Genomic DNA, 12,838 nt, shown 5'->3' with positions numbered 1-12,838 from the left:
ACATCCTATCATCNCTTTCTTATGCACATAAAGACACTAAGAAATTCTACTGAGTTGAAAAAAAAAATAAACCTGTAGGAAAAATTTATTAAATTAAACAATGAACAAATTAATGAAACAATTAACAATGAAAATCTCAATAAGGAACAAATGAAATTCAGAATAAAAACTCTGAAGGTTTAAGTCACTTCTCACTAAGCCTCTTTAGAATCTCTATCATAGCAATATCTCTTTCCATTCGTTGGTCTGACTCTTTCTTCTCCCTTGCCTGAATTGCCTCTCTCTCATATCTATCAATCTCAAACTTCTCCCTCTCCAATGCTACCTGCTCTTGTCTAAGTTTCATGTAATCCTCTAACATATTGCTTTTCCGTTTTCTTTTTTGGTGTTTCCTTCTCTTTTTGATTAAAACTTTCATCGCCAGATTCTACTGAAATAAACAGAATACATATACACACATATATACACAGTGCCAGTAGACGAAAATAGAAAATCCCACTGGGAATTGCTAAGAAATAAGCCTGGACAATGTTTCATTTGTTGCTTTATGATCAGTGGTATTTTATTTGACTGAGTAGGAACGTGTTGGAGATTTGAGGGCACTTTTCATTGGATCAGGCCTGGATCAAAATGATATGGAGCTTAGAGCAATGAATAGACCAACGAGAAAATTCTACTCAAAGAAATATTTGATCGTGTTCCAAATATTGGGGTGTCACAAGCTTACCGTGTGGCGTGTTTCTCTTCAGTGACTGCATTGCTGCCTCTCTGATCATTACTCCTTTCAATTCTTTTTGTCTTTCCTCATCACGCTTATCTTTTGTGCTGCTAATCTCTGCATTACTTTCTTCTATCAGATCAACCAAGTCTGTCAAAAGGGCATCCCTTTCTGTATATTCTTCTTCCGTCCCAGAGCTAAAAAGAACAAAAAATAAATATATGACCTTAAAAATTCACACATTTTCAAAAAACCTAGAAATTCTGAGTTCATAAACATGATGTTCCCATTCATCTAGCAATTTAAATCATATCACAAATTAATAAACTCATTAATTTTGACTCCATTCCCAGGGAAAAGGAAAAGTTCAATGAAATGCTTACATAAAAACCAAATCCCAGGTCCTGTTTAATTTTGGATCTGACAAGCAAAGAATTCTGTGGCTGCGGGGAGATAACCGGCTGGCTGCGGAACCTGTCTAATAGCTGTTTGAGTAGGTTGTCGCATTTTTGAAACAAGGCAATTTTTATATCAAATTGTAATATGTTTTTCAATGTTTTTTTTTTCTTTTTGCAAATGATGCTGGATATCTGTTAACAACTTTATTAGCTACCTTCCGATGCAGATGTAAGGTTCTGCTCACACTTTTCATCATACAATATATACTAAGCCTCTGTTTTTTGTCAATTTTTTTCCACTTTCCAAACTTGTCAGACTTTTATCGCGTACAGGTGCTATATGAACATTTATGGTGCACATTAATACATTTCATTTCATTTCCATAGAGGCAATGAATATATATCATATACTCTTTGTTAATGTCACCAATACAGTTTGCCCATAGTGGAAAGCGCAACCAAGGATGGTAGTCTCGTCAAACACCGACCGGAGAGTTTGCCATATACGATGTTCACAATCGACCAGGAATGACCCGACTACCGATAATTTCGGAACAGTTTGAAACACCTAGAATTAGGGTTGTAATTGACAGTTTCGGTTATTTGTAAGCTGGATAGTCCAATATATTTTGTGTTACTTATGTCAAGCAAAGCATCAAATAAACTGTGCAGTTTTGTGATTTTATCTTCAATAATTCTGTCTGGATTTTTACTGCTTTTTAAACCTTTCGGTCCTGAGTGACTTTATATTTTTACAAAATCTGTTTCCTCGGGGCAGTATATAGTTTGAGCACTCAACATAACAGAAAACCAGTTAATTTCTAAAAATTTTAGTGACTTGATAATATTCTGAGGGTAGGACCTGAAAGTCCCCACAGGAAATGTCAAATCCTGTTGGGACTTTCAGGTCCCATCATGCACTTCTTGTTTTACAGATACAAAAAAGGGCAAACTATTAAAATGTATCTAATTCCAACTATTGTAAGTGATTACATGCAGCCAAGGCAAAATGTTTTTCACTGTTAGAAAGTTAGTTTCTAACAAGAATTATTATTGGGATTACATGACCTAAGTGATTCTGTGATAAAGATTGAAACAAGTGGAACACTGGCTTTTAGGGCGTGACTCGACACCATTGTAGCTGCAGACTTTACAACGGGTCCTTGGTCTTTGAATACTACCCAGTGGGGACCTAGGTTTTGCAAACGTACATCTTTAGAAACACTGAAATTATGTTTTGCAAGTGTTGAGGGTGGACTGACAAATAGGTGCCCTGCGAACCCGTGGCTGTTTTGACATGGTTATTAAGCACTGACTTACTGATCTTCTAAAATCTAGTGTTGACATTTGTTTGTCATTTAATTTGCAGTACACCACCTGGCTGTCAATCAGACCAAAGAATATCCGGTGCCACCATTTGAGAGACTTCCTGTCACGGCCATGGATGGCACAAAGCATGTCTTCTTTGCCAACACCCCCCATATACACATTGTAATCAACAACGGATTTGGGACAACCAAATTCCTTTTTGCTACCATCATGCGATGTTGCGATCTTACCTCCATCTTCGTAGAAATTGTGTCCCACACTTTTTAAACGCCCACATTATAATGTGGCTGTATATTGCCATCGCCCGTCCGTCGGTCCGTCCACAATTGGCTTGTGAACACAATAGAGACACAATTTTTATCTGATTTGAATTAAATTTGGTGTGATCAATTATATTCATGAGATCTTGGACGATCGAATTTGACGATCTTTCGATGAACGGTTTTTGAGTTATTGCGCTTGACTTATGAAAAACGCGTCAAAATTTGTTTGTGAACACAAGAATACAGATTTTATCCAATTTAAATGAGATTTGGTGTGATCATTTATATTCATGAGATCATGGACAAGTTCGAATTTGGCTAACTTTCGATAAATGGTTTTGAGTTATTGCCACTGATTTATGAAAAACACGTCAAAATTTGTTTTTGAACACAGTTTTCATCCGATTTAAATGAAGTTTGGTATTGTAACCAAGTGATTTAGCTTGATGTGTCCAATAGATTGTCCAATAAAGAAAACAACTTCTGATAAGGCAAACTATATTCTGATAAAGGGAAAAAGGGTGGATTTGGCAAAGAACATCTGAAATACACATAATGACAAATGTTACAATACAATATAATGAACAATGAACTGAATTTAAAGAATATGGAGAATAAGATGGGAAATATAATGAAAATGACAAGGGAAATGGATTATATGGTTCAACAATGCAAAATCACAGCATTCTACTAGCTCCTCTGAGTAAAGTGATAATCATAAATTATGAATTAACATAATATCTAACCACAATAATATGTACTTTTATAGTAACAAATATAATATTTGGCTAATAAAATGATTACAACAAAACTGAGTTTATTTATTTCAGCATTATACTACGAGCTATTCTAGTATCTGTGTTCCAATTACTCAATATTACACATATTGACTCATGGCTTCCGAATTTAACTCAAATGCAAACATACAATGCATAATATCTATAAATTCAAGTTCCAATACAAACCTACACTACCGTGCATAAATTAGAGCTTGAAACAATAACTATATCTATCAATACCATAATTATCCTACAATATTATAATAACATGTAGTAATACAAATAAAAAGCATAAAGAGTAATTAAAGCTAAGAATTCTACAAAATTCTTGGGCAAGCACTGTCCATGGTCACGTGACCTCAAAGAAAATTTTTCAGCGGGGTTTGAAACTCTTTATCATGCTAATTATCGCAAATATTCCATATGACATAGCATAAAACATTTACAGTTCGGTTCTTAACAATCTAATACTCATAAATAAGGCTAAGAAATATCATTCTCTAATGAAAATACAAGTATAAAACTTAATTTAAAACTTACACGTGAGAGCTGTGAGGGTTTCCATATTGAAAAAGATTCACAATACTTGATAATAAAGACTAATAGAACTCAATAAGCATTATTACGACTTGTAATACATGTCTACCTAATTCCAAGAAAAAGCTTTGGCTAATTAACAGAGACTATATAAAACGTATAACAATGAATAAGACTGGATAATTGTTATAAGGTGAAGGTCATTAGACTAAAGTAATAATCTGAAATGTTCTCACTCAAATCCAGTTACAATAATCCTATGTATTCTGACTCGGTCACACTCTCCCCTGCTAAGACTGTAACGTCCCGTTACTGTACGTTAACTTAACAAAGTTCTAAATGTACTTAAAACATACAAAAATACTCAAAATCACTAATATGATAACTTATAGGTGGTTGGTTAAATCTTGCACCATGATTCAGATATTCTGGACCATAATTCAGATATCTAGGACCAAAATTTCCAACATAATGAATCATTGGTACTGGCCTCCATTCAGGTATTCCAGTGATTAAACATGGTGATGTTCGTCATTCACTAGTGTTACCATCCATGTCGTATGTAAGTCGAGCGGGTGGTTGGCGATTACGACTTGATCGGCGTATTCCATCATCGCTAACTGAAGTTGTTGGCGATTCTGGTACTACAGGCAGGTCTAAAACTTCCTCAACAGGGTTATCTAGAGTTGTGTCCTCTGGAACCTGTTCTGGTTCTATACCAGTCTCTTTGTCTTTGTGTTCAGCATTGTAATCATCATCATAACCCCTTTGTTCAACAATAACTTGGGGAATTGGCTCATAATATGCGTCTTCATCGTCACTGCTTTCTGAGTTACTGAAGGAGTTTCTCTGGTCAAGTCGAGGTTTCCCTGGATGAACCACTTGTTGGTTGCTTCTCATTTATGTGAAATGGTAATTCATCACATGGCAAAAGTAGATTTCTATGCACCACCTTTTCCTTGCCTGTTTTTGATCTAATTCTGTAAACTGGACTGTTTTCACCAATGCTTGTAATAACAGAGTAAATTTCATCCTCCCAGTATGACCTTAATTTTCCGGGACTTCCTCGTTCGGACAAGTTACGTAATAGAACTCTCCCACCAGGTTGTAATTCTACTGATGTAGGTTTCTTCCGATCATACTGCTTTTTCTGTAGTTGTGATTGGTTCTGAGAATATTTACTTGCAAGTTGATAAGCCTCCTTCATACATTCACTCCATTTTTTTGAATATTCCTGTGCAGTGTTGAATTCTGGATTGACTTTGTCAAATATCAGGTCCACTGGTAATCTTGGACTTCTACCATACATCAGGAAAAAGGGTAAATATCCTGTCGAGTCGTTTTTCGTACTGTTGTAAGCATGTATAACTTTATTTACATGTTCATGCCATTTGGATTTCTGCTCTTGGTTCAGTGTTCTCAGCATTCCCAGCAATGTTCTATTAAACCTTTCCACTTTGCCATTTCCTTGGGGGTGGTAAGGTGTTGTTCTGCAAGGTTGTACTCCACTAAGATTCTGTTGGTGCTTAAACAGTCTATTCTCAAATTCCCAACCATGATCATGGTGAATTTTCCTTGGAAAACCATATCGAAGGATGAAATCATTGAAGATCTTTTCTGCTACTGTTTTTGCTTTCTTATTTCTAGTAGGGTATGCTTGTGCGAATCTTGTGAAGTGATCTACCAGTACCAGTATATATTCGTATCCACCAGAACTCTTCTCAAGATGGAGAAAATCAATTGATACCAGATCTAATGGGGATGTTGAAGTTACTGGAACCATTGGTGCTCTTGTTTCTTTTGCAGGAATCTTGTCCTTAAGACAAGTACATTTCTTCATGATGTAATCTGTGATATCTTGTCTCATTTTCGGCCAGAAAAACCTGTCTCGAGCCAGTGCTAGAACTCTTTCTGAACCAAGGTGACCCATGTTGTTGTACACTTCTTGCAGAACAAGACCATGGTACTTCTTTGGTAGTATTAGCTGTTCACGTACATCTCCACCATGCAATAAACATTTCCAGATTAAAAGACCATCAGGGTTCAATTTCAACTTATGAAATTCTTTCAACAGCGGACTAAGTTCTATTGTAGCTCGATTTAAGATGGGTTTCTTCTTCATTTCCAGGTAGCGAAGAACTGGTTTAATGACTATGTCTTCCTCCTGTGATTTTCTGATTTCATCTGTTGATAAGGCTGTGTAGACTGTTGAGTTTACCATGCAGTCAATATTTACAGCATCAGAGTTACCATTCAGGGCAGTTATCCAAACTGCATCACCACTATTACTTGCAGCTTCAACTTGCAGTAGTGCTGTCTTGAACTCATTGGTGATCGTTTCTGTACATTGCTCCATATAGTTGTCAATGTTGAGTGGCATTCTTGATAATCCATCGGCAGCTTGATTATTGATTCCTGGTTTGTATTTTATATCAAAATTGAAATCTGCTAATTCGTTCAGCCATCGATGTCTTGTACTATCTAGCTTTGCTGACGTCAAGATGTAAGTTAATGGGTTGTTGTCTGTGTAGACTTGTTTGGTGTAATACAAAAATTTCTCACTGATTGCCCATTTTAAAGCTAGGAATTCTAGTTTGCTGGAATGAAGATGATACTTCTGCTCTGCACTTGATAAGGTCCTTGAGCCATATGCAACAACTTTAAGTTTTCCCTGGGCATCTTGCTGATACAGGATAACTCCTAGTCCATCTTGGCTGGCATCTGTGTGCAGGACAAATTCCCTTTCAAAGTCTGGATAGGCCATGACATCAGTAGACATCAAATCATCTATGAGGTTGTTCAGTATTTCTTGATGTTTGGTAGTCCATGTTATCTTCGTTCCTGATGAGACTTGACCCTTTTTTTTAACTGTGCCTTCGGATTATCTTCAGGTTTTTTAAGTAGGTTGTATAAAAGCTTAGTTCTGGATGAGAATGCAGGTAAATATTTACGGTAGTAGCTTACAAAACCAGGCATTCGTCGTAGGTCTCCAACTGTTTTAATCGTTCGATTCTTCAAATCAGCGACAGCAGCTTTATCGGCTGGATCCGTCTGGTATCCTTCTTTTGAAACGAGATGACCCAGGTAGCGTATCTGGTTCTTGAATAGCTCACATTTCTCAGGCTTCAGTTTGACCCCTCTTTCTGTTAGTCGACGTAGTACACTTCGTAAATCTTCTAAATGGCTCTCAAAACTTTCTGAGTAGATGAGAACATCATCCAAGTATGGACAGCAGCATCTATCACGTAAACCATCTAACGTTTCATCCATAAACCTTTGAAACTGTCCTGGAGCTCCTGTCAGTCCGAATGGGATACGAATCCACTCGTACAGACCCCATGGTGTAGTGAATGCTGTTAGTTGCCTACAATCTTCCTCAACAAAGCCTTGGTGGTATGCCTTTCCTTGATCGCATAGAGAGAACCAAGATTTTCCAGCAAAACCATTAAGTACATCATTTATCTTTGGTTGTCGATCAGGGATGGTTTTAGAATTTAAATTCCTATAGTCAATGCAAAGACGAAGGGTGCCATCTTTCTTCCTGACGCAAATCATCGAACTTGCATAAGATGAGCTACTCCTGCGTATAAAATTCTTGTGAAGGAGATCATTCAAATAAATTTTAACTTCTTCATATAATGGTCTTAGTATAGGAATATAAGTTTTCTTAATTTCACCATCATCTTTCAGATTTATCTTAAGCTTCAATCCCTAAGCTTTGCCAATTTCATCACTATTCCTTGAGAAAGCAGCTGATTCTTCATATAGCAACTGGCGAATTTTCTCTTTCTGCTCATTTGGCAAATCTACTGCTGACAGATCAATTGGTGGGTGCCATAATGCTTCATCATTTGGTTTTCTTGACAAATGATTTACTGTTGGACTTGACGTTGGTTCCTTCCTATATTCCACAGGAAATATTGATTGAACAGGTTGCAAAGTTCCAAGGAATGTTTTGCATATTAAGGAAATATTTGTGTTTGTTTCATTTGTAGCAATGCTTGCACTTGTGTCAGAGTTATTGAAATAAAGTTCAACTAGATTGTAACCAATCAAAGGCTTGTCGATCCCTTCACTGTTGGTTAATAGAAATGGCACTGTAACCTCATTACTTGAAGTTTCATTTGATAGTCTATGTCACAAGACGGACGAGCGGATCCTAAATTTCCCCCCTTTGAAAACAAAACAAAGATAATTGTTAACATATTTACATACAAAACAAATTAACATACATAGTTAAATCGTAAGAATCAAATCTAATGAATGTCTAGTGATCACACAAGATAATGTCCGCACACACGTGACGTTCCGCACTACCTCCACAAAATATAATCACAGTTAATCCAAATATTTTCCTCGTAGACATCTAGTAAGTCCTTGTGTACTGGTATAACAAACGAAGTTACCATTTATGAAAACCATCTCATTCCCATGTAAGTTAAGATCTTACATTTATCGATGACGTAACGATATATCAACTACAGCTTATATACATCAAAAACATAACTACCGCATTTTGTCATCTAGAAGTATCAATTAACCAACACCAATTCCATTTTAAGACACCTAGCATAGGATTCACCCAACATCGTAACCAATTGCCGAGTAACAAAATGACAAACATAAAAACCTTATATAGCACTCTTGCACACAATGCACGGACTTTCATCTTTTCATCTCGAATATCAAGACACTAAAATAACAATACTTTTATTAACATGTAAATCGTATCTACATTAGTTTGCGCGAGTCGTAGAGGTACGTTTGCGCGAGCCACAAATGTGCGTTTGCGCGAGCCATTAATCTGCGTTTGCGCGATAAAACTTAATAATTTTGTGACATTAACCCCCCCTTTTCGAGACAAAAATCACATTTTTAGTCTAAAAACCAAAATTATTCCTACTCATAAAATCAGCTCCAACGTTCTCTTTGCCTTTAATAGCTACAATCCTAAATCTATATGGCTGTAAAGTTAGTGCCCATCTCATAATCCTTCCATTATTGATACCACTTTTATTCAAATATATCAGCGGTTGGTGGTCCGTCTCTATAATAAATTCCTTGCCATACAAGTATTCCTGAAACTTTTGTATTGCCCACACAAAAGCTAAACATTCTCGTTCTATCACGGAGTTTCTCGGGATAATAACTTTCTACTAATATAAGCAATTGGAAATTTACCATCATCAAAATTTTGTAATAAAACTGCTCCAATTCCTATATCTGATGCATCGGTCTGTAAAATAAAAGCATTCGATACATCGGGTAAACGTAACACCAGAGGACTGGCCAATATAGATTTTAAAGTGTTAAATGACTTCAATTGATTTTCTCCAAGTATAAATCTATTAGGTGTACCTCGTTTTGTACAATCCGTTAATGGCGCAACAATAGTAGCAAAATTGGGCACAAATTTCCTGTAATAACCTGCGAGACCAAGAAAACTTCGCAACACCTTTTTATTAGTCGGTGGACATTCAAAATATTTTCAATCTCTTTAATCTGAGGTTTAATTACACCGTTACCTACAAAATGACCTAAATAATCCAATTCCTGAAAAGCAATAACACATTTAGATGGACGCGCCGTCAAATTAGCCTTTCTCAATCTTTTAAATAATTCCTTTAAAATAGTCAAATGTTCCTCCCAAGTCTTTCTAAAAACAATGATATCATCCATGTAATTTTCAGCTCCTTTTAAACCCCTTAAAAGTTTACGCATAACTCTTGAAAAAGAAGCCGGTGCGCACACTAATCCGAATGGCATCATTTTGAACTGAAATAATCCCATAGGTGTAGAAAATGCTGTACACCGTTTCGATTCCTCGGACATAGGCAATTGCCAATAACCTTTAGTGAGGTCAAATTTGGACAAAAACTTTGAATTCACTAGTTGATGAAAAATCTCACCTGATTTTGGAATAGGTTCGGCGTCAAACATAGTAATTTGATTTAATCTGCGGAAATCAATACAAAATCTGTTGGAACCATCTGGTTTCTTAACTAAAACTATTGGCGACGAATAAGGCGAATTAGATTCCTCAATGATCCCCATCTTCAACATAGCTCTCACCTCTTCATTTACCACATCCTTCATAGCAAACGGAAGTGGGTACGGACGTAATTTAACTGGATCTGTGGTCGTTAACGATATAGAATGCTCACCCAAATTCGTAATACCTGGTAAATCAGTAAACACATCTGAAAAACCATCCAGTAGACTTCTTATCTCCGCTAATTTCAAAGAAGGCAACTTAGAGTCGATACTCACGTCCTCAATAGTCTCTTTTCCTTTTATGGGAGGCAAAATCACTTCGCTTTCATCCATCGGAGACAAATCATCACCATAGATGACACTAGCAGACGCAATAGCAGCATCAACTGGCTTCCTTTTAATATAAGGTTTCAATACATTAGCATGAAATGTTTTAATTTTACCCTTGACGTCTAATTTGTAGTCATATTTACCTAGTGCCTCTACTATTTTATAGGGACCTTTCCATTGCATAAGCAGTTTATTATTGTCGGTTGGCAACATAACGAGTGCATAATCATCTACTTTTAATTTCTTTAATTTACTGTTCTTGTCATAATATATTTTGTAACGTTTAGATGACTTTTTTAACTCATCTATAGCAAGTCGACATGTATCTTGTAAACGATCCTTCAAATCTACCACATACTGATATGTAGTTTTAACTTCCATCGGAGTAGATTCACCTGTCCAAAACTCCTGTAAAATTTGCATAGGCCCTCTTAAACTTCGACCATATAATAACTCGAACGGGCTGAATCCTAAGCTCTCCTGTGTAGCTTCCCTATACGAAAATAAAAGGGGAGACAAATAACGATCCCAATCTTTAGGTTTCTTACCATTTACCTTTTCTTCGCCAGAACTAGCTTTCTCGCTTACTTTACCTAGTGATTTGTCATTATCTTGTCCCAACTGAATATCATGAGCTCTTACTGAATCTATAGCTCTTGGAACATTTATACCTTTGAAAACTTTATTCTTACTTTTTATTTGAGCTCTCGTTTCGACATAATTACCAGTTTCTATTGTGGATTCATCACACCCTTCTTTATCAAAAGTAACATTCCAATTCAAATCAGGATCAAACGGGTTTCGTGCATTTGCAATATTACCAATTATTACATCGCATACCGGGTTCTCCATACATAAAGCCGTTACTTTTCCTTGAAAATAAGGCGTATTTACTTCCAAACGGGCTACTGGAACAGATTTAACACTTCCATCTATCAAAATACATTTTTGATAATCACCTGTATACTCGTCTGAAATAACTAAAGAATTTCCTATAACAACAGTGGAGCAACCAGTATCTCTTAATACAGATACCTTGACATCTCCTATTAGTCCATCCGTAATCGGCAAAGAACTAGTATTTACTTCGTCTTTCCTACATGACGCACTTAAGGAAGTGACATTCTCAACTTCAATAAAACATGAATGCCCATTCTGATAACTTTTATTACCTTGATACCTCTCAGTTCGATTTGATGATCGGTTAACAGATTTACCTGGGGTCTGATGCTCTGAAATCCGACCATATTTGTTACTTGTATTTTGTGAATTAGGCTCTTTGTAAACTTCATTGCGTAAAGACGACAACTAAGTACAATCCTGAACTTGGTGTGAGGGACTTCTGCAGAAATAACATGTTCTCTGAAAAGAATTTGAAGTCGAAAAATTACTTGACCCATAACTATTTGATTTACCATATGTTGTATTTCTAGCCCGAACATACTGATTCCCGTGAACCTGAATATACCGATCAGCTAACTCAGCAAGTTCCTTTACATTTATAGGTTTATGTTCCTTCAGAAATAATGCAAGGTCTTTAGGGCAAGACTGCATATATTGTTCATGAAGTAGTAAATCCTTTAAACTATCAAATGTTTGCTCCGAATCTGACAATTCGATCCAACGATCAAGATAACTCTCTAACCTTACAAAGAAAGGACCCGAAAACTCACCCGTCTCTGGTTTTGCATTTCTGAACATGTTTCGAAATCCGTCGAAATCATGACGAAGGTTTTCTAACTCAATCTCTTTACTGACAATACCTTCTTTCGCAGTTAACTCATCCATTCTACTTTGCCTTTCTAACAACTTATCTTCCCTTTCTCGTACTCTCTCCTCACGCTCCCGAACTTTCTCCTCACGTTCATGTGCCGTTTCCTCATCTACAAACTGTTTCAATGTTTCACCTTCTAAACCCAACTCCTTACCTAACTTTAATAACCGTTCTATATCCATAGTGGCAACCTAAGTATTAAAACAATTAATAACACTAACTTAATCCTAATAAATTAGACCACAAAACAAGCGAAAAAAAAAACAAACTAATTAACAATACCTTCATCCATCCATGCACTCAATACTTAATATCCAATCTAAAATAACATATCGTACGAGTTTAAATCTTAACAAATATCTTAACTAAATACCGGTATACCAATTATCTTTGCTTTGCTTAAGAGAATGAGGAAAACACTTCTGACACCAAAATGTCACAAGACGGACGAGCGGATCCTAAATTTCCCCCCTTTGAAAAGAAAACAAAGATAACTGTTAACATATTTACATACAAAACAAATTAACATACATAGTTAAATCGTAAGAATCAAATCTAATGAATGTCTAGTGATCACACAAGATAATGTCCGCACACACGTGACGTTCCGCACTACCTCCACAAAATATAATCACAGTTAATCCAAATATTTTTCTCGTAGACATCAAGTAAGTCCTTGTGTACTGGTATAACAAACGAAGTTACCATTTATGAAA

General features: G+C 36.2%; 2 protein-coding genes across 2 annotated transcripts; both read right to left on the bottom strand.

Annotated features, from left to right (window-relative positions):
- Positions 1–335: 335 nt before the first annotated feature.
- On the bottom strand, positions 336–2,746 carry LOTGIDRAFT_165441 (hypothetical protein; the record flags this gene model as incomplete). The annotated part of the gene is made up of 3 exons (XM_009062457.1): positions 336–430; positions 728–915; positions 2,676–2,746. The coding sequence occupies 3 exons, from the start codon at positions 2,744–2,746 to the stop codon at positions 336–338; spliced, it is 354 nt and encodes a 117-aa protein (XP_009060705.1).
- A 1,809-nt stretch (positions 2,747–4,555) lies between these two features.
- Positions 4,556–12,304, bottom strand: LOTGIDRAFT_165440 (hypothetical protein; the record flags this gene model as incomplete). The annotated part of the gene is made up of 3 exons (XM_009062456.1): positions 4,556–4,851; positions 10,897–11,319; positions 11,740–12,304. The coding sequence occupies 3 exons, from the start codon at positions 12,302–12,304 to the stop codon at positions 4,556–4,558; spliced, it is 1,284 nt and encodes a 427-aa protein (XP_009060704.1).
- Positions 12,305–12,838: the final 534 nt, after the last annotated feature.

The sequence above is a fragment of the Lottia gigantea genome (assembly GCF_000327385.1).
Source record: "Lottia gigantea unplaced genomic scaffold LOTGIsca_51, whole genome shotgun sequence".
NCBI classification, from domain to species: domain Eukaryota; kingdom Metazoa; phylum Mollusca; class Gastropoda; family Lottiidae; genus Lottia; species Lottia gigantea.
This window is presented reverse-complemented; position numbering and strand designations above follow the sequence as displayed.